General features: G+C 42.0%; 1 protein-coding gene across 1 annotated transcript; it reads right to left on the bottom strand.

The window, feature by feature from the left end:
- Window positions 1–8,061: 8,061 nt before the first annotated feature.
- On the bottom strand, window positions 8,062–17,136 carry LOC115180177 (C-type lectin lectoxin-Lio3-like). The gene is made up of 3 exons (XM_029742056.1): window positions 16,870–17,136; window positions 8,681–8,881; window positions 8,062–8,420 (listed from the first exon to the last, which is right to left on the bottom strand). Exons 1-3 carry the CDS (start codon window positions 16,955–16,957, stop codon window positions 8,062–8,064), a joined length of 648 nt encoding a protein of 215 aa, XP_029597916.1. The 5' UTR covers window positions 16,958–17,136.
- Window positions 17,137–23,302: the final 6,166 nt, after the last annotated feature.

Raw genomic sequence — 23,302 nt, 5'->3', positions numbered from 1 at the left:
TGCAGTGGAGCAACAACCTGTCATCCGTTACCGCCATACGGACGTCAGAATGGCTAGGCTAAGTTCTACTCCACTTATTTTGTAGTCCCAAAAAGAGACGGAGGGTTTCGACCGATTCTGGACCTCTGCAACCTCAATAGGTACTTGAAGGTACTGAGGTTCCACATGCTGTCCCCAGCCCCTGTGTTGCAGGGACCATGAGGGATGCATACTTCCATGTTCCTGTTCGCCCAGCTCATTGGCAGCACCTCCGATTTGCTTTCGAAGGGACGGCTTATGAATTCATGGTTCTTCCCTTTGGCCTCTCCTTGGCACTCCACACTTTCACAAAGTGCATGGACGCTGTCCTGGCACCTCTCACGTCCATAAATTCAGAGCATTGTCAGATTGTCAGTTTGTAAATTCAGTTTCGCTCTCGGAGCACACACTGGACTTTCGGGCCGAGGAGTAGGGTTGATTTGAGCGTTCTGGCCTTACAACGGTAGTCAAGCACCCAAGCTAACGCCTGTCTTGTTGTACATGGAACCTGTCTCACATGCATTAATAAAAATAAAAAAACATAAGATGTCAGCTGCTAATTTTCCGATTTACACCACACAAACACAGCCATTTTCACTGGACTATCTGTTGCTATCTGTTGCTGCCAAGTCCTGATTTCCCTGGGGGTTAACCTTGCAATCACCAAGTGGTGAGACACATAACCCTCTATATTTAAATGTTTCAGGTACACTCCGATAGGTGTCTGCGTCACATACAGTATCTTCTATTGACATTATCTTCTGTTGTTTGTCCTCATGTGTCAGTTTTTCAGCATAAAGTGCTCTGTAGCCACTTAGTGTGGACACCAGGTGGGACCACACACACACAATAACAGTCTCTCTTCTTCACTTCATCCCTCTCCCCCTTCTCCCTAAATCCTCTAGGTTATATCAGCTGTTTTGGTGAACCCCTCCCACATCTGAACTTGCTGACACTGAGGGCACAGCATGATCATAGGTGAGATATCACTTGGTCGGGTCAACAGGAAGTATTATTAAAGAGATGCTTTACATTGAAATACAGACAGAGATGTTGTAGTCCCAGAGTTAATGATCCAAGGTCAGTTTTGTATTTCACCTACTGATTATGATGACTGAAAATATTAGAATAAAAAAAACAAGGCTTAATCATGCTCTCTCTCTATCCATCTGTCACTCCTCTGCAGGTATGTTTTTATGTAAGAGAGGAAGCCAGTCCCGTCATCGCCACCTCACCCGCTCTTAACCCTTTCACATGTACCATCACACCGGTGTGATCATTCTACAGTGGTCCCTGAAGCGTACGATCACACCCGTGTGATTAGAATGCTTATTTAGAAAGGCCAGTTTCGAATGACGCAACAAATCAGCATTTGAGCTGGCCACACTTTTTTCAGAAACTATTTACACAAACACAGTCCTTTCAAAGTTATGTCCAGAATGTGAGCAGTTTATCTTTTGGCGCAATGTTCAGATATTCACAGAAGTATCTATAGCATAACACAATCATCCAAACCGGAAAAATGTAGGCTACATTTGTCCTAGCGCTAACTGAGCAAAGATTGACACAACACAAGCGGTCATATTTGTATAACTCTCCGCTGACAAACTACAATATGAATTAGCTAATAGCAATTACTATTTATAATTAATCACATTACGGGTGAGCTCATCATTGATCGAAATAATTGAGTAAAACAATTTCTAAAAATCAAAAGTAATCCGACGATTAGTTTCAGCGTGCCGCCATGCTTTTTTTCCTCACAGAAACGAAAGATAATAAGAGAAGACAAGATGAGTTTGGTCTGTTTATAGTATGCATTTTGAAGGGGTGTGTAGTCTATCATCGTTCACATCCCACCATTCACTTCCTGAAGTTCTCAAAAAAGTAGTGAACCCTTACTCACTGGTTATTATTTTATACTATACATTATGGCTTTATGTATGAGTGTGATTGTGTGAGTCCGAGAAAACACTGAGAGAGAAAGAACAACTTGTCAGGCGTTGCATTGGAGACTGATGTGTTCCTGTCCTGTCTTTTCACAATACTATTGCAGATCAACATAAAAGCCTAAAAGACAGCTGTGGTGTCGCTCTTCATTTCTTGGTTCTCCTGTGGCTCATATAAAGCCCGCTACACATGCATAATATTATACTCATAAATCAAATTAAATCAAATTTGCGAAATGAGTGTAGCGAAATGCTTGTGCTTCTAGTTCCGACAGTGCAGTAATATCTAACAAGTAATCTAACATTTTCACAACAGCTACCTTATACTCACAAGTGTAAGGGATGAACAAGAATATGTACATATAAATATATGGATGAGCGATGGCCGAACGGCATAGGCAAGATGCAGTAAATGGTATAGAGTACAGTATATACATACGAGATGAGTAATGTAGGGTATGTAAACATTACATAAAGTGGCATTGTTTAAAGTGACTAGTGATACGTTTATTACATCCTATTTTTAATTATTAAAGTGGCTAGAGATTTGAGTCGGTATGTTGGCAGCAGCCACTCAATGTTAGTGATGGCTGTTTAACAGTCTGATGGCCTTGAGATAGAAGCTGTTTTTCAGTCTCTCGGTCCCAGCTTTGATGCACCTGTACTGACCTCACCTTCTTGATGATAGCGGGGTGAACAGGCAGTGGCTTGGGTGGTTGTTGTCCTTGATGATCTTCTTGGCCTTCCTGTGACATTGGGTGATGTAGGTGTCCTGGAGCATCATAAGGACATGACAGCTGCATACCTTTATCTTTTGCACATTCTTTCCTCTTTTTCCTAAACTGGGCACCTGATGGTGCTTTTCTTATCCATTTGTGTTGATTTGGCACTCGAGCATCAATACATTACCCATCCCGCAAAACTGTCAACCAAGAGTCTAGACTAAACCAATTCACCTTGGTGGTGTGCAGACTGGTTTTATATTATTCTTAACAATTTCGCACAAACCAGGAAAAAAAAAATGCAACAAAATGTCTGTGAAACTATATACAGTACAGTATTATGAATGAATTGTGGTTTATTTGGTAGCATTTCGTAGTGTGACTGATTTTACTAACTGTATTAGTACTGTACAAAGTTAGAGGTGCGCTATTTGATAAATTCCCCCGCTCCCCCTACCTCGGGCTTCCAGTGGGGAGACCTGAGGTCAACCTCTCCTACTTCTGAGTGGGAGACCTTCCCAGGCAGTAGCCTGCCTAGCTCACAAACTACAATCAGGGTGTCCACTCTGACAAGGTGACGTGCAAATGAGCGATAAAAAAACGATTGTGCAATGTCACCATTCATATTTATTTGTGCGGGTGCCCTGTGCCACCCCGTCAAGACGCCGCCCTGGGCGGCTGCCTATGTCGCCTATACCTAAATCCGCCACTGCTAATTGGGACCAGAAGTATAGTTAAGCACATCCACTCACGTGCACACACACACACACGGCTTTAATACACTAGCTAGCCAGCCTATTTGTGCCTCATCACACACACAAACACTGACAAATAGACAAGGTAAGAAACACGCACACATTACACATTCACAGCCAACTAAACTTGACTAACAGTTGAATGGCAAGCACTTACCATTGGTGAGTTAATTAATCTGGTCACATCTCTTGACCATCTCTTCAGAGATAAAAGGCAGATATGAGGACTTCCCTTCATTGGACTTGCACCTGAACGTGCGAGCCATTTCAATTTCTTGCCCAGCAACACTGACAAATTCCCCCCTCGATCTACTGAAGCACCGTAATTGGCGGATACACCATTAATGGGTGGTCCTCGGTTGCCTCCTCAAGGTGCCCTGGCCTTGACATCGGTGAGCTCGTCTGTGTCGGTGTCTGTGATGTTTGCAGAGTAGCTGATGGTGACGACGCTCTCCAGCTTAGGGTAAAAAAGTAGTCGCAAATAAGTTCATGCCACTGATCATCTGAACCAGCTCCCAGCACAACATTACGATTTAAAAATCTAGCGATTTCACTCTCCCGGGAATCAATCATGTATGATGGGTTTTGAAGTGTGAGAGAGTGTAGCCTGAGGTACACTTTTTGTTTTCCTGCGGATGATACACTAGGGTAACTTTGATTTGGAAAACAGGAAAATCAGTTCTTCCACACCGATCTCGATAAACCATTTCTGTATGGACCTCGCTTTGTGCACGGGGGCTTTGTCATGCTGAAACAGGAAAGGGCCTTCGCCAAACTGTTGCCACAAATTTGGAAGCACAGAATCGTCAAAAATGTAAGTGTATGATGTAGCGTTAAGATTTCCTATCACAGGAACTAAGGGGCCTAGCCCAAACCATGAAAAACAGCCCCTGACCATTTTTCCTCCTACAACAAACTTTATAGCTGGCACTATGCATTGGGGCAGGTAGTGTTATCCTGGCATTCACCAAACCCAGATTTGTCTGTCGGACTACCAGATGGTGAAGCGTGATGGCCTACCAGATAGTCCACCAGATGGTCCACTTGCTCCAGAGTCCAATGTTGGCAAGCTTTGCACCACCCCAGCCAACGCTTGGCATTGCACACGGTGATCTTAGGCTTGTGTGTGGCTCCAGACCAGCAGTTCTTGTGCTGACGTTGCTTACAGAGGCAGTTTGGAACCCGATAATAAGTTTTGCAACCGAGGACAGACGATTTTTACGCACTACGGGCTTCAGCACTCGGCTGTCCCGTTTTGTGAGCTTGTGTGGCCACTGTACGGCTGAGCCGTTGTTGCTCCTAGACATTTTCACTTCACAATAACAGAACTTACAGTTGACCGGGGCAGCTCTAGCAGGGCAGAAATTTGACGAACTGACTCGTTGGAATGGTGGCATCCCATGATAGTCCCACGTTGAAAGGCTATTCTACTGTCAATGTTTGTCTATGAAGATTGCATGGCTGTGTGCACCTGTCAGCAACGGGTGTGGCTGAAATAACTGAATCCACTAATTTGAAGGGGTGTCCACATACTTTTGTTTATATAGTGTATATACAGTCACTAAATAGTTTGTAATTAATTTATGATTTCGGAAGAGGGGAGGGTTTTAATAGTCGCAGCATATAAGATAGTATATAAGATAGTGCTGCGACAGCCTGATGTGACGGCAAGTTTTACAAGCTGGCATCCACCAAACCAATGTGAAAGTGCTCCTCCTACGTTTATAAGGTTAAAAACTATATTTATCCTCTGAGTTTAGCAATAATACATACATACTATGAAAGCAAAGACATTGTTTTGTTAAAACCAGATGAAATCCCCAAACAGCAAAAAATCTAAATGTTGATAAAAACATAATTTATGTGCAAATTAGCCATTGCAACTTCTGACTGATAATTATAGTTTGTCACAAATAACCCATAGTGATAGGTGTGGAACGTTGATGACTATGGGTAAACTTAAAGGCCCAATGCAGCCATTTTTTATATCATTATCATATCATTTCTGGGTAATGTACCTTACTGTAATATATTTCCATTACAATTTTTAAAAATAGCTTTTTTGCAAAAAACTATCGAACAAGAATCTTGCTCGGATTGTCTGGGAGTGGTCTGAATGGGGAGGAGAAAACTGAAAACTAGCTGTTACTGGCCGAGAGGTTTGGAACTTTCTTTGTTATTGGTCTGTTAAAAACCTCTTAAGGATCGGACCCTTTTTTTACATTTTCACCTAAAATGACATAACCAAATCTAACCAATTTACCGCATAGCAATATCATGATGGAAAGCCAAAACTCCCGCACATGTAGACCTGCTGATTGGAAGGTCCTGTGTAGATTGTATTTTCAACCGGCAACAATCAGGAAATAACACTGATAAAATGTGTTCACAGTATCACATTGTTAGTTTCATCAACTGTTGTACAATATGATACAATGTAACGTAATACGCTGGGAGTCAGATGCAGAAGAAGAGTTTAATAATGAATCACTGCAGATGAACAAAACATGAGCCACATACAGAACATGAGAGAAAACAATACTACCTAAACACTGCCTATTGAGGGCTAAAAAAAAGGGGAAATAATCAAGGAGCTAATGATGACCAGGTGTGCGTAATGATTTGGAGCAGGTGTGCATAATAATTGTTGCAAGGGCCGGTGGTTAGTAGACCGGTGACGTCGAGTACTGGAAAGAGGGAGCAGGTGTAGACGTGACATACAAAACCTAGTAAAACTGCATTTTGACTGCACTGTGTCTTTAAGATAAAACTGTCAGCTAAATGGCATACAGTTGAGTTGGAAGTTTACATACACTTAGGTTGGAGTCATTGAAACTTGTTTTTCAACCACTCCACAAATTTCTTGTTAACAAACTATAGTTTTGGCAAGTCGGTTAGGACATCTACTTTGTGCATTACACAAGTCATTTTTCCAACAATTGTTTACTGAGAGATTATTTCACTTATAATTCACTGTATCACAAATTCAGTGGGTCAGAAGTTTACATACACTAAGTTGACTCTGCCTTTAAACAGCTTGGAAAACTCCAGAAAATTATGTCATGGCTTAAGAAACTTCTTGACATCATTTGAGTCAATAGGTGGTGTACCTGTGGATGTCTTTCAAGGCCTACCTTCAAACTCAGTGCCTCTTTGCTTGACATCATGGGAAAATCAAAAGAAATCAGCAAAGACCTCAGAAAAAAATTGCAGACCTCCAAAAGTCTGGTTCATCCTTGGGTGCAATTTCCAAACGCCTGAAGGTACCACGTTTATCTGTACAAACAATGGTACGCAAGTATAAGCACCATGGGACCACGCAGCCGCCATACCGCTCAGGTAGGAAACGCGTTCTGTCTCCTAGAGATGAACGTACTTTAGTACGAAAAGTGCAAATCAATCCCAGAACAACAGTAAAGGACCTTGTGAAGATGCTGGAGGAAACAGGTAGAAAAGTATCTATATCCACAGTAAAATTAGTCCTATATCGACATAACCTGAAAGGCTGTTCAGCAAGGAAGAAGCCACTGCTCCAAAACTGCCATAAAAAAGCCAGACTACGGTTTGCAACTGCACATGGGGACAAAGATCAAACTTTTTGGAGAAATGTCCTCTGCTCTGATGAAATAAAAATAGAACCGTTTGGCCATAATGACCATTGTTATGTTTGGAGGAAAAAGGGGAGGCTTGCAAGCCGAAGAACTCATGAAGCACAGGGGTGGCAAGCACAATGTAGTGGGGGTGCTTTGCTCCAGGAGGGACTGGTGCGCTTCACAAAATAGATGACATCATGAGGAGGAAAAATTATGTGGATATATTGAAGCAACATCTCAAGACATCAGTCAGGAAGTTAAAGCTTGGTCGCAAATGGGTCTTCCAAATGGACTCCAAGGTATTGGAGTGGCCATCACAAATCCCTGACCTCAACCCTATAGAAAATGTGTGGGCAGAACTGAAAAAGTGTGTGTGAGCAAGGAGGCCTACAAACCTGACTCAGTTACACCAGCTCTGTCAGGAGGAATGCGCCAAAATTCACCCAACTCATTGTGGGAAGCTTGTGGAAGGCTACCCGAAACGTTTGACCCAAGTTAAACAATTTAAAGGCAATGCACCAAAAACGAATTGAGTGTATGTAAACTTCTGACCCACTGGGAATGTGATGAAAGAAATAAAAGCTGAAATAAATCATTTTCTCTACTATTATTCTGACCACAACAAAGTGGTGATCCTAACTGACCAAATACAGGGAATTTTTACTAGGATTAAATGTCAGGAATTGTGGAAAAACTGAGTTTAAATGTATTTGACTAAGGTGTTTGTAAACTTCTGACTTCAACTGTACATTTAATGACTGAGGACTATCATCATTTAATCACCATCATATAATCTATATATTTTGTTCTAAACATTTAAAATATCAGAAATATAACGCAATTCTACTCAAATATTGCTCATATACTGTATATTGATAATATATTATATTGATAATGACCAGGTGTACATTACATTGCATGCCGTAAAACAACATTGGAAAAATTATTTCAATGATCACTTACCTAAATTCAACATGTCAATCAAAACATGTAGAATGGCAGTGATAGACAATAAGGAAATGTATCACTTTTCACAGATAAAATAGAACATGGACAGACAGTCCTTATCACTCCACTTGTATCCCGCCACAGTTGCCATTGCACCACAGTGGTGGGCCAGAGGCTGTTCAGGCTGTCTGTCTCCCTCCCAGTTATTCCAGTACTCTGTCAGTGGCAGCCCATTGGTCCAGACCCAAAACCCAAAGACACGACTCTGTCTCAGACCCACCCACACGGGACCAGGGACACCAGCACACCTCAGGTTCTGCTCCACGACCCTCTGGTCCTTTTCAGATTCAATACGCAGCAGTCCACGGTACTTATTATTGCAGTGGTTCAGAGCTTGTTCCCAGGTCTTTCTTTCCTCAACGATCTTCACCAAGTCTGAAGGAGTTCAATTAATAAAGGGGAAAATAAAGGTTTCTTTTTTACATTTTTAACAGTTTTATAACCTTGCACTGATACATGTCAAATATGCATATTGAACCATCTTACTCTAACTCTATCTTTTCCGAACAATGTTGGAATATTGGCAGAAATAATAAAAAATGATTTGGATAGTAATTTTACCCTTATTATCAATAGCGTAAAGTTATCCTGTATCCTATTCATGGTTGGACTTTTCTATTTGGACTTTCACTCACCCTCATAGCATAATGAATCTCCTTGGTTTCCACTCTCAAGAGCTATCAGACTTCCAGGTGTAGTTAATTTTACATAGGGTTGGTCATCTCCTGGGTTCTTTGACCAGTTTCTATAGGCAGATCTCCCTCCATCAGACCACTCCCAGTCATCATTCAGCAGGCGGGTCAAGAAAGGAGCACAGTTTGGCTTTGTGTATTCGCCTGTAGGTGGTGACAATGGAGCTTCATCAAAAAGGTTTTCATTGGACAAATTCTGTCTGTGCTCTTTGCGATTGAGACCTATCCAGGCGATATAGCTGTTGTTAGATCTCATTAACTCTATCAGCTGCTCAGCTTCCTCCTGATTGTATACAGTGACAAGATCAGTATAGTGGTTTCGGCAATAGTTCCGTGCCGCTGTCCAAAATAAATCTCCATGAGTGATATGGAACTGTCTGAGGTGGCTGAGCGCAGCTGTGCGGAAAACACCTGAGGACAGAAACAATTTGATTAAGTTCAATGTTAGCATGACCAACAAAAGAAACATACATTCTAAGAAGTTTGGGTAACACTTCATTTTAAGGGTTCCATATTACAGTGTAATAACGTGTATTTACAGTAACAACTACTGTAGTTAACTGTAACAGTTCATAGTTAAAGTGTAATAACAACATGTAACTGGTCATAATTGCAGTATGTAATTACAGAGGTGTAACAATGAATGCTTGTTACCATGATTGTTACAATTGGCCAGGTTTTCACTAAATTAACCAGCTTAGTGATTTGCTTCTTCTCAGATTCATACAGTAACAACTGTCACAAAGGTTTTGATCCCTCGTGGATGTGCTGGGTGTCTGAGAGATTATAGCCTATGCTCAATAGGCTCTAATTACTTAACATTGAATGTGCACTGTTCAAACTATATCTCCACTCAGTGTTGTTGCGTGTAACATCTGGGTCATTTAACAGTAAGGTACAGAAATAAAGTGAAACTTCCAGAAGCTTTAAAATAAGAGCCAGGTTGACAGGATGTGTAATGTACAGTATAAGTACACACAAGTAAGTACCCCTCAATAAACACATTTTAACTAGCTAAATCCTGTGTACATCTAGTAATTACATTGTACTTATGCAGCTATTACATGTACTCTGTAATGTACTAGTGTGCCTATCCTCCCACTTGGATGGTGCTTCCAGAAACTTTAAAATTAGGGCCAGGTTGCCAAGATGGGTAATGTACTCAACTGGATCCTGTACTTCCTGACGGGCCAACCCCAGGTGATGAGGGTAGGAACATCACCTCCATCATGCTGACCCTTAATACAGGGGCCCCACAGTGGTGTGTGCTTAGTCCCCTCCTGTACTCCCTGCTCACCCACGACTGTGTGGCCATGCATGACTCCCAACACCATTATCAAGTTCGCTGACAACACAACAGTGGTAGGCCTGATAACCGCCGAAGATGAGTCAGCCTACAGGGAGTAGGTCAGTGACCTGGCAGTGTGGTGCCGGAGCAACAACCTCAACGTCAGCAAGACCAAGGAGCTGATTGTGGACAACATGAAACGGGGTCTAGCACACAGACATCGACATGGTGGCAGTGGATTACGTAGACAGCTTCAAGTTCCTCAATGTCCAAATCACTAAAGACTTAAAATGGTCCACATGCAGAGTTGTGAAGAAGGCACGACAGTGCATCTTCCCCCTCATGAGGTTGAAAAAGTTTGGCATGGTCCCTCAAATTCTGAAAACGTTATGCACCTGTACCATTGAGAGTATATTGACTGTCTGCATCACTGCTTGGTATGGCGATAGCACCTCCCTCGAATGCCTAGTGCTATAGACGTTTGTGTGGACAACCCATTACATCACTTGGGCCGAGCTCCCTGCCGTACAAGGACCTCTATATCAAGCGGTGTGAAAGGAAGGGCCGGAATATTTTTTACAAATGCCAACCCCCCCCCAAGCCATGGACCGTTTTTTCTGCTGCCACATGCAAGAGGTACCGGTGCAAAGTCTGACACCAACATGCTCTTGAACAGCTTCTATTCCCAAGCAATATGACTGATAAATAGCTAACAAAATAGGTTCATGGACTGAGTTTACCTTGTATCTTTATTGACCTTCTAGTTCTACTTCACAGGAGAGGCATTAGAACATAAGCTTTTTTTCTTAACCTCTCTTGGGCAGGTGGGACACTCGTGTCCCACCCACGGTTCACACTATTCAACAGCCAGTGAAAAATCAGGGCGCCAAATTCAAAAATAACAAAATGTCATAATTCAAAGTTCTCAAACATATGACTATTTTACAACATTTTAAAGGTACACTTCTCCTTAATGTAACCACATTGTCTGATTTCAAAAAGGCTTTACGGCGAAAGCATAAAGTTAGATTATGTTAGGACAGGTACAACACAAGAAAAACCACACCGCCATTTTCCAAGCAGCAGAGGGGTCACAAATACCAGAAATTCAGCAAAAATTAAGCACTAACCTTTGACGATCTTCATCAGATGACACTCCTAGGACTCAATGTTAGACAATACATGTATGTTTTGTTCGATAAAGTTCATATTTATATCCAAAAACAGCATTTGAGATTGGCGCGTGATGTTCAGAAAATATTTTGCCTTCAATACTGCCGGTGAATCAGCAAAACAATTTACAAAAATACTCATCATAAATGTTGATAAAATATTAAACTGTTATTCAAAGAATTATAGATAACCATCTTCTTTATGCAACCACTGTGACAGATTTCAAAAAAGCTTCACAGGGAAAGCACACTTTGTAATAATCTGAGTACGGCGCTCAGAAACATACACCAGGCAATACAGATACCCGCCATTTTGGAGTCATCTAAAATCCTAAATAGCATTATAAATATTCACTTACCTTTGATGATCTTCATCAGAAGGCACTTACAGAAATCCCATGTCCACAATAAATGTTGTTTTGTTCGATAAAGTCCATAATTTGTCCAAATACCTCCTTGTTGTTTGCGCGTTCAGTAAGATACTCCAAATGTAGGAAGCGAGCCCAAAATTTGAAAAGTAAAAAAAATGTCATATTTACGTTCGTTGAAACATGTCAAACATTGTATAGCATCAATGTTTAGGGCCTTTTTAACAGAAAACTTCAATAATATTCTAACCGGATGATTCCAATGTTTTGAAAAACGTTTTGGAACACAGATACCTCATCACTTGAATGCGCGCCACAAAACTCATGTCATTTTCTGAGTCACCAACTTCCCGGCCTTCTTGTTCGCTCTCTGTTCACTGCAAAAGCTTGAAACTAGGTTCTAACGACTGTTGACATTTAGTGGAAGCCTTAGGAAGGGCAAAATGAACCCTAAGTCACTGTGTGTTAGTTAGGCAATGACTTGAAAAGACTACAAGAACCAGATTTCCCATTTCCTGGTTGGATTTTTCTCAGGTTTTTGCCTGCCATATGAGTTCTGTTATACTCACAGACATCATTCAAACAGTTTTAGAAACTTCAGAGGGGTTTCTATCTGAATCTACTAATAATATGTATATTCTAGTTCCTGGGCCCGAGTAGTAGTCCGTTTAATTTGGATACATTTTCATCCGGCCCTGAAAATACAGCCCCCTACCCAAGAGAGGTTAATCAAAATGCTTTTATGGAAAGAAATGCCTTCTGGACATGTGAACTCTTATGTGCCTTAACCTCTCTGGGCTAGCCAGTTGAATCCCGTGGCGCGTTATTCAAATACCTTAGAAATGCTATTACTTCAATTTCTCAAACATATGACTATTTTACACCATTTTAAAGACAAGACTCTCGTTAATCTAACCACACTGTCCGATTTCAAAAAGGCTTTACAACGAAAGCAAAACATTAGATTATGTCAGCAGAGTACCCAGCCATAAATAATCAGACACCCATTTTTCAAGCTAGCATATAATGTCACATAAACCCAAACCACAGCTAAATGCAGCACTAACCTTTGATGATCTTCATCAGATGACAATCTTAGGACATTATGTTATACAATACATGCATGTCTGTTCAATCAAGTTCATATTTATATCAAAAACCAGCTTTTTACATTAGCAGGTGACTAGCATGTGACTAGCATTCCCACCGAACACTTCCGGTGAATTTACTAAATTACTCACGATAAACGTTCACAAAAAACATAACAATTATTTTAAGAATTATAGATACAGAACTCCTATATGCACTCGCTATGTCCGATGTTAAAATAGCTTTTCGGTGAAAGCACATTTTGCAATATTCTAAGTAGATAGCCCGGCATTACAGGGCTAGCTATTTAGACACCCAGCAAGTTTAGCACTCACCAAAGTCAGATTTACTATAAGAAAAATTTTATTACCTTTGCTGTTCTTCGTCAGAATGCACTCCCAGGACTTCTACTTCAATAACAAATGTTGGTTTGGTCCCAAATAATCCATTGTTATATCCAAATAGCGGCGTTTTGTTCGTGCGTTCAAGACACTATCCAAAAGGGTAAATAAGGGTGACGAGCACAACGCATTTCGTGACAAAAAAATTCTAAATATTCCATTACCGTACTTCGAAGCATGTCAACCACTGTTTAAAATCAATTTTTATGCCATTTTTCTCGTAAAAAAGGGATAATATTCCAACCGGGAAATCGTTTTTTATTACAAAGAGAGCGAAAGTAAAAGCATGGGATCCCCTCAAGCACGAGCCTCAGTCTGATGGCCCTCTGATAGAGGACTTGCCACAAGCGCTAATGTGTTTCAGCCAGCACCTGGAATTACATCATTCAGCTTTTTCCCGGGTTCTGAGAGCCTATGGGAGCCGTAGGAAGTGTCACGTTACAGCAAAGATCCTAAATGTTCAATAAACAGAGGCAAGAAGCCCAAGGAATGGTCAGTGAGGGTACTTCCTGTTTGGAATCTTCTCAGGTTTTTGCCTGCCATATGAGTTCTGTTATACTCACAGACACCATTCAAACAGTTTTAGAAACTTTAGGGTGTTTTCTATCCAATATATGCATATTCTAGTTTCTGGGCAGGAGTAGTAACCAGATTAAATCGGGTACGTTTTTTATCCAGCCGTGCAAATACTGCCCCCTATCCCCAACAGGTTAATAACACAGTGTCATGACTGGCCTGTTCGGGTCAGGTTACCGTGGACCACACTTCTACAAGAGACATCTCTCACACCTGCCAGAGGGGGAGAGATTGATAGGTATGGAGGTGTTTTTTTTATGACACCTCACGCCCATTGTAAATCTTAAGGCAGCAGACAAAATCCCTTTTTCCTCTCACTGTGGAGGAATGGAATGTATGATGGGCCTATGGAGAACCATCCTCAGAACAGTAACATGCAATAAATGAACGTTGGGACAATATGTTCCGTCAGCCAAAATTGTAGTAATGAAGATAGATGGGATATGAAAATTAATGTCGTTTTTGTTATGTTATTAAAACTTAAATGTCAACGTTATAATGAAAACATTGTAACTTGAAGAGTTTTCACAATATGTACCTGCTGTTTGCATACTGTACGTTGTGTGGAAAATATCCAGATCAAAGGGAATGTTTTTGTAAAGATGAAATGTAAAGTTAGTTGTCTAAATTGGTTTTAGACAACTATGGTTTTCCTAAGCCAGGATTCAGACACGGCTAAGACATCAGGGTTGGCAAAATGTGCTAAAGCAGTGAATAAAGCATTTTTACATTTTAGTCATTTAGCAGACGCTCTTATCCAGAGCGACTTACAGTAGTGAATGCATACATTTCATTTCATGCATTTGTTTTCTACTGGCCCCCCGTGGGAATACGAACCCACAACCCTGGCGTTGCACACACCATGCTGGTGTTGCAAACACCATGCTTTACCAATTGAGCTACAGGGAAAACTTAGGGAGTAGGCTTCTAATTTTAACATGCATGAAACCAAGGCTTTTACGGTTACAGAAGTCAACAAATGAGAGCACCTGGGGAGTAGGAGTGGAGCTAGGCACTGCAGGTCCTGGATTAACCTCTACATCACCAGAGGAACAGAGGAGAAGTAGGATAAGGGTATGGCTAAAGGCTATAAGAACTGGCCGTCTAGAACGTTCGGAACAGAGAGTAAAAGGAGCAGGTTTCTGGGCACGATAGCATAGATTCAAGGCATAGTGTACAGACAAAGGTATGGTAGGAAGAGAGTACATTGGAGGTAAACCTAGGCATTGAATAATGATAAGAGATATAGCCTCTAGAGACGTTTAAACCAGGTGATGTCATCGCATATGTGGGAGGTGGAACAACATGGTTGGTTAAGGCATATTGAGCAGGGCTAGAGGCTCTACAGTGAAATAAGACAGTAATCACTAGCCAGGATAGTAATGGACAAGGCATATTGATATTAAGGAGAGGCATGCGTAGCCAAGTGATCGTATTGGTCCAGTGAGTGGTTGGGCTGGCTGGGGACACGGCGATTCAGACAGTTAGCAGGCCGGGGCTAGCAGGCTAGCAGTTAGCAGGCCGGGGCTAGCAAGCTAGCAGAAGGGCCTTAGAGGGACGTCGAGATGGGGGAAAGTCTGTTTCTGCCTCATCGTGCGGTGACGTAGATAGACCAGTCGTGGATTAGTGGTCCATGAAACTGGCCGATGGATCAGCTAACAGTCCAATATGCTCTAGATAGCTAGCAGGCCGCGGTTAGCAGAATGGGCCTTCAGGGGGCATCACGCCTGAGGGGCCTGTTGGAATCCTCGGGCAGATTATGTCGGTATTCCAGTCGTGAAGGATCGGCGGGTTTCCATGTCCCGTACCGGCAGTAGAAGGCGTCCGGATTTTGTAGCCCAGGAGTGTGCTTCAGGAGTAGCCCAGGAGCCCTAGCCGGGAGATGGGCCTAGCATGGGCTAGCTCCAGGCTAATTGGTGCTTGCTCCGGGATGGAAACGTTAGCCAGGAGTGGTCAACCCGGGTTGCGGTTAGCTAGCTGTGATGATCCAGATGAAAAGGTTCAAAGTTTGCGGTAGGTATCCAGGGATATGGAGAGAAAAATAGGTCCGGTATGCTCTGGTTCGAAATGTGTTGTACGAACTGGCGAGAGATTTCCGAGGTAAAGGTTAGCTGATGACCGCTAGCAGTGGTTAGCTGACTGATGGCTGATAGCTGGTAGCTAGTTAGCTAGCTAGCTTCAGTTGAGGTATTCCAGTTCCGAGGAAAATAGAAATACTTAAGAAAAAAAACAGATCCACACCACATTGTGTGAGGCAGGTTGCAGGAGAGTATTTTGAATTTGAGGTTTAAGAAAAATATAAAAAAAGAATGCGAGGAAAAAGCTATAAAAGATATATACACAAGACAAGACAAAGACGTCTGACTGCTACGCCATCTTGGAATATGGGTGTGTTGTTCCTATCTATTGTTTTTACTAGCAAAGAAATGTTCATTTAGGTTGGGGGTGAATTGCTGCTTGAATTTAGTTAAAAGGGCAATGACTTCGCTTATATTTTGAGAACGTGTTAGCAAGCTCTTGTGTGTATATGGTAGATAAGCTGGCATTCCATAGAAAAGATGTGTTGGGTGTAACCGAGATAGAGAGACCCTTATTGTTCGTAATCAGATAGCTTGGAGGAGTAGAACAAAACCCCTTATTGTTCCTAATCAGATTAATAATAAACACCATTAATAATTGCATAACTGTGCAGGTTAGACACATGTTTATTATGGTCATACTGAGTGGTGATGCAAGGCTCGCTACCTTGACTAGATCCTCCAGAGACGCAAAGGTCCTGTTGCATTTATTCACATAATAATAAAGTCAGATTAATAATTTCTACATAAGCGTTGATTTTCACCAAACTACACTACCGTAATCAGAATGAATGAAATTCATTGAGAGGAGGGGAATGTATTTCACATTATTTTACTGGAATTATAAGGGATTGGTGCAAAAAGGATGGCTGAACTTTACAGTAAACTTTTCAGTAATGTACTGTTAAAACAAAGTTTCTTTGGAATTTATGGAAACATACTGTACTTTTTTTACAGTAATTTACAGGAAATTGGCTGCCAGTAATTTACCGTAAAAACAGTGTACCACTCAAAATACAGCAATTTTCCCACAATGCACCATCATTTACAGTATGCTGCAGTAAAACATTTCATAGTTTTTTTTACTGTTGGCAATACCTAAAATTCCCAAATAAATGTGTTTTCCGTTACAGTTTACAGTAGGTTGAGCGAATCCTTACCGGCACACAGTAGGAGCAGGAGAGGTGTCATGTCTATGGTGACAGCAGGGTCAGGAGAGACAGCGGAGAAGTGATAGGATGCTGTCATGTATGAGGATATGTGTAAAATGTATGAGTTTAAGTTTTCACACTTTGACCATTAGTATATTCAATCAAGAAATCAAGATCAGAACACTGTAACACATTGAAAGTTCCAAATTCCAATTCCCTAAAATCTTCTTCTCCACTTTATCAACAGAACAATTATATTAGAGCAATACTACAATGGGTCAATCAAATTCCAAATCTAGCTGTATCTAGAAAACTGACTATAGTGTTGCATGAGTTACATGCATTTAGTAACCTCACAAACTGTTACAGTGTTATCATTATCTCAGATAAATTGTTGTTATGTCTCTCTTACCTGCTGTGGGCTGTGTAGAGTATGATACGGTCTTGTCTCTAAAGTATGACTGTCTCTGGCCTGTGTAGAATGAAGGGGTTTGATCCTTGTGAATGGAGGAGTCTAATGATAACTTGGGTATTTATACAGTTGAAATAGTATTCTTGTTTTTCCTACCTATAAACATATAATGTAAATCCTGGAGAAAGCGATGACACATGCTGTACATGGGAAAAACATTGGGACACTGGTAGGCAAAATAGTTGGTAACCACAGATGGCACGAAGCCTATTTCCTTAATTTCCCACCCCCCTAACCTCTCAACGAGACTGAAGGTCAGTAGTGTATCTACATATGTAGGATTTTAATTTGAGCCAGTTTAAAATACTCCTGCACCAATAGGAAATGTGAATTATTATGTGAATGAATGGACAATTTTGTAGGGGTTGATATACACTGATCAAAAAAATAAAGGGAACACTTAAACAACACAATGTAACTCCAAGTCAATCACACTTCTGTGAAATCAAACTGTCCACTTAGGAAGCAACACTGATTGACAATACATTTCACATGCTGTTGTGCAAATGGAATAGACAACAGGTGGAAATTATAGGAAATTAGCAAGACACCCCCAATAAAGGAGTGGTTCTGCAGGTGGGGACCACAGACCACTTCTCAGTTCCTATGCTTCCTGGCAGATATTTTGGTCACTTTTGAATGCTAGCGGTGCTTTCACTCTAGTGGTAGCATGAGACGGAGTCTACAACCCACACAAGTGGCTCAGGTAGTGCAGCTCATCCAGGATGGCACATCAATGCGAGCTATGGCAAGAAGGTTTGCTCTGTCTGTCAGCGTAGTGTCCAGAGCATGGAGGCACTACCAGGAGACAGGCCAGTACATCAGGAGACGTGGAGGAGGCTGTAGGAGGGCAACAACCCAGCAGCAGGACCGCTACCTCCGCCTTTGTGCAAGGAGGAGCAGGAGAAGCACAGCTAGAGCCTTGCAAAATGACCTCCAGCAGGCCACAAATGTGCATGTGTCTGCTCAAACGGTCAGAAACAGACTCCATGAGGGTGGTATGAGGGCCCGACGTTCACAGGTGGGGGTTGTGCTTACAGCCCAACACCATGCAGGACGTTTGGCATTTGCCAGAGAACACCAAGATTGGCAAATTCGCCACTGGCGCCCTGTGCTCTTCACAGATGAAAGCAGGTTCACACTGAGCACGTGACAGACGTGACAGAGTCTGGAGACGCCGTGGAGAACGTTCTGCTGCCTGCAACATCCTCCAGCATGACCGGTTTGGCGGTGGGTCAGTCATGGTGTGGGGTGGCATTTCTTTGGTGGGCCGCACAGCCCTCCATGTGCTCGCCAGAGGTAGCCTGACTGCCATTAGGTACCAAGATGAGATCCTCAGACCCCTTGTGAGACCATATGCTGGTGCGGTTGGCCCTGGGTTCCTCCTAATGCAAGACAATGCTAGACCTCATGTGGCTGGAGTGGGTCAGCAGTTCCTGCAAGAGGAAGGCATCGATGCTATGGACTGGCCCGCCTGTTCCCCAGACCTGAATCCAATTGAGCACATCTGGGACATCATGTCTCGCTCCATCCACCAACGCCACGTTGCACCACAGACTGTCCAGGAGTTGGCGGATGCTTTAGTCCAGGTCTGGGAGGAGATCCCTCAGGAGACCATCCGCCACCTCATCAGGAACATGCCCAGGCATTGTAGGGAGGTCATACAGGCACGTGGAGGCCACACACACTACTGAGCCTCATTTTGACTTGTTTTAAGGACATTACATCAAATTTGGATCAGCCTGTAGTGTGGTTTTCCTCTTTAATTTTGAGTGTGACTCGAAATCCAGACCTCCATGGGTTGATAAATTGGATTTCCATTGATTATTTTTGTGTGATTTTGTTGTCAGCACATTCAACTATGTAAAGAAAAAAGTATTTAATAAGATTATTTCTTTCATTCAGATCTAGGATGTGTTGTTTAAGTGTTCCCTTTATTTTTTTGAGCAGTATATTTACGCCCATATGTCATTGTTGTCTCTCTGTTGGAATCACCAGTCCGTCTGCTGGAGAGTCAGTTCATCAGAGAGTCTTTAACATCCCTAGAAGTCACTATCTTTCGTAGTTGTCGCTTTCTCAGCGGCTCTGGATAGTGTCAAGTTGTAATGTGTACGTCAGGCGTACGGATGGTCGTTGCATAGAATAGATGCTTCCGCGGTTGTCACTATTCTCATACTAGACAACATAATTTCCAGCTGCAGACAAGTAATTCTACATCTAGGATTTGCTCTTATTCTGTAGTGATCGATAGTCTCAGAGTTTAACCATTTCCAGCCGTGTAGGCAACGCTACATGGTCTCCGTGTCCTACAGTTGTTAACCATTTCACACGTAGTGTCAGCTGCATGTTTTCTTGTCTTCTTAACCATTTGAGTTGTCCATCTTACCGTGGGTCTCTTTGGCATGAAATGTACATTTGTCATGGGTGGTTTTATACTCTGGAGTAAAAAAGGAAGGTTTCATGATGCCTGATGTACTGTCTGGCTCACGGTGGTGTAGCTTCTGACTAGATCAACTTTATATGAAACTCCATACTCTAATTTAGAAGGCTAACATCACATTACATCTTTTCACAAATAGTTTCATATTTACTCATTCATTTCATCCAACATCTAGATGTAAATCTGATAATGGAAAAGTGTACACAAACAGAGACACAGTAATGTGGGTTTCCTGTCTTTCATGAGGTCACCACATGAAACAACTTCATCATGACTGTACATTAAGTGTCTATAAGGACCACTTCCACATTCTCAAAAATATTTTTTAATTATTCTAACTTTTGATGTCCAAGGGTCTCTCTGTGTTCCACAGTTTACATTCCAATCTCGAACACTACAGAGCATAGGGGCAGCGTATTTTATGACCGACCATAAAACAGCCGACTTCCCGCTCTCCCCGTCTACGAGAGAGAGCACGCTGTAGAACGGACCCACTGTAACCTGATCCTTCAGATCGTCACATGAGAGTTATGACAAGAGTATGAGCTCCTCAAGTGTCTATGTCATCAATGATGTCAGAAGCTTAGTTTGATCACATGCTTTTTCAAACTGTGTGTTGCAAAATGCGAGATCTCACAGATTTTGCTGTGGTTCCAGTGCTTTATTCGATTCCAAGCTGCTTCCTTGACACATCAAGCCCAAAGTTGGAAGGTTATGAAATACTTTCTTAGTCACCAAAGTACCGGAGCATGTCTTTAAAGTTATTGTATCTGATAGACAGGTTGGTTGTTTAGCAAAACAAAATGACGTGAGCAGGTATGGTGCAAAACAGACAGGATTGGTTTAGATTGTTGACAACACGTAATCTTTATTTCATCCCCAAAAGTTTATTGAAGACAAATAAGTTTGCACAATGAGCACATGTTGGCTCTCAAATACATCATTTCAGTTGTTGGTCACCTAGCTAACGAATTGTAGCCACTGTAGCATAGAAATGACATGAGTCAAAACACCTCAATACAAGACATGTATCAATAACAAGATGCAATGAGCTGAAATGAGTCACACGGCAGCTTCTTGCTTTGTTGCTAGCTATCTGACCATTCAGAATCATAACACCACATGGCCTTCTGGCTCATCGATGCATGAGCATCATGTTCTTGATGTTGTCAGCCAACCCATCTATATAGAAAACATACATCTATAGACATAGACAACACACTCAGATTTTACAACTGATGTACAACAGATTTGACAAAACACTTGTGATACAAGTTGCAACAGACATGTTTGTGACACAACATAGTTTGTCTGCACAAAAATGATTACACAACCATCTTGTGGCGCCTCGGCGATCATTGTGGAAATATTTTTGTGCAGAAAAACTATCTGTTGTATCAACAGATTTGTGTCAAATGTCTTCTAAATCAGTTGCACAAACTGAGTGTGTATGGGGTCAGAGATTGGTACCTGAAACTATTTTGAATTAACTACCTAACAATGAGGTACATTTATGTTCTGTGGTGTCTCTATCGAGAGTCTTACTGGTATAAGTTAATGCTAACATGCTGAACTGAACAAAATATAAACATAAAGTGCTGGTCCCATGAGCTGAAATTAAAAATCGAAGACATTTTGCAGACGCACAAAAAGCTTATTTCTCTCAATTGTTCTCCACAAATGTATTTACATCCTCCTGCTTATAGGCATATTGAGATCTCAATATGCCTTGTCTACTGCTGTTTTAGTTAGTTCTTATGGTTTTATTTCACTGCAGAGCCCCCAGTCCTGCTCAACATGCCTTACATAGCTCTTTTATCCCATGCCCCACACATGCGGAGACCTCACCTGGCTTAACTGGTGCCTCCAGAGATGCAACCTCTCTTATCGTCACTCAATGCCTAGGTTAACCCCACTGTACTCACATCCTACCATACCCTTGTCTGTGCATTATGACCTGAATCTATTCTACCACGCCCAGAAATCTGCTCCTTTTATTATCTGTTCCCAACACACTAGACCAGTTCTTATAGCCTTTAGCCGTACCCTTATCATGCTGCTCCTCTGTTCCTCTGGTGATGTAGAGGTTAACCCAGGCCCTGTAGCCCCAGTACTACACCTATTCCCCAGGCGCTCTCATTTGTTGACGTCTGTAACCGTAAAAGCCTTGGTTTCATGCATGTTAACATCAGAAGCCTCCTCCCTAAGTTTGTTTAATTCACTGCTTTAGCACACTCTGACAACCCGGATGTCCTAGTCGTGTCTGAATCCTGGCTTAGGAAGACCACCAAAGATTCTGACATTTCCATCCCCAACTAAACATTTTCCGTCAAGATAGAACTGCCAAAGGGGGCGGAGTAGCAATCTACTGTAGAGATATCCTGCAGAGGTCTGTCATGCTATTCAGTCTGTGCCCAAATAGCTAGAGCTTCTACTTTTAAAAATCCATCTTTTCATAAATAAGTCTCTCACTGTTGCCGCTTGTTATAGACCCCCCTCAGCCCCCAACTGTGCCTTGGACACCATATGTGAATTCATTACCCCCCATCTATCTTCAGAGTTCGTACTGTTAGCTGACCTAAACACCCCGGCCGTCCTACAATTGAAGCTAGATGCCCTCAATCTCACACAAATCATCAAAGAACCGACTAGGTACAACCCTAAATCCGTAAACATGGGCACCCTCATAGATATCATCCTAACCAACTTGTCCTCTAAATACACCTCTGCGATCAGTGATCACTGCCTCATTGCCTGCGTCTGTAATGGGTCCGCGGTCAAACGACCACCTCTCATCACTGTCAATCGCTCCCCAAAACACTTCAGCGAGCAAGCCTTTCTAATTGACCTGGCCTGGGTATACTGGAAGGATATTGACCTCATCCCGTCAGTAGAGGATGCCTGGTTGTTCTTTAAAAGTGCTTTCCTCACCATCTTAAATAAGCAAGCCCCATTAAAAAAATGTCAAACTAAGAACAGATATAGCCCTTGGTTCACTCCAGACTTGACTGCCCTTGACCAGCACAAAAACATCCTGTGGCATACTGCATTAGCATCGAAAAGCCCCGCGATATGCAACTTTTCAGGGAAGTCAGGAACCAATATACACAGTAAGTTAGGAAAGCAAAGGCTAGCTTTTTCAAACAGAAATTTGCATCGTCATGTAGCCCCGCTTCTCCTTCTCCCAAATCCAGACAGCTGATGTTCTGAAAGAGCTGCAAAATCTGGACCCTTACAAATCAGCTGTGCTAGACAATCTGGACACTGTCTTTCTAAAATTATCCGCCGAAATTGTTGCAACCCCTATTACTAGCCTGTTAAACCTCTCTTTCGTATCGTCTGAGATCCCTAAAGATTGGAAAGCTGCCGCGGTCATCCCCCTCTTCAAAGGGGGAGACAGTCTAGACCCAAACTGTTACATTCCTATATCCATCCTGCCCTGCCTTTCTAAAGTCTTCGAAAGCCAAGTTAACAAACAGATCACCGACCATTTCGAATCCCAACGTACCTTCTCAACTAGCAATCTGGTT

Source organism: Salmo trutta, chromosome 40, assembly GCF_901001165.1.
Source record: "Salmo trutta chromosome 40, fSalTru1.1, whole genome shotgun sequence".
In the NCBI taxonomy this organism is placed as follows: Eukaryota; Metazoa; Chordata; class Actinopteri; order Salmoniformes; family Salmonidae; genus Salmo; species Salmo trutta.
This window is presented reverse-complemented; position numbering and strand designations above follow the sequence as displayed.

What these genes read in the sequence shown, in the direction of transcription:
- LOC115180177 (XM_029742056.1), bottom strand. Translation starts at nt 16,957, where the DNA reads ATGACAGCATCCTATCACTTCTCCGCTGTCTCTCCTGACCCTGCTGTC. An exon ending in CCTGCTCCTACTGTGTGCCG is followed by an intron (nt 8,882 to 16,869) that starts GTAAGGATTCGC and finishes CACCACCTACAG; the next exon opens with GCGAATACACAAAGCCAAAC. An exon ending in AGATTCATTATGCTATGAGG is followed by an intron (nt 8,421 to 8,680) that starts GTGAGTGAAAGT and finishes GAACTCCTTCAG; the next exon opens with ACTTGGTGAAGATCGTTGAG.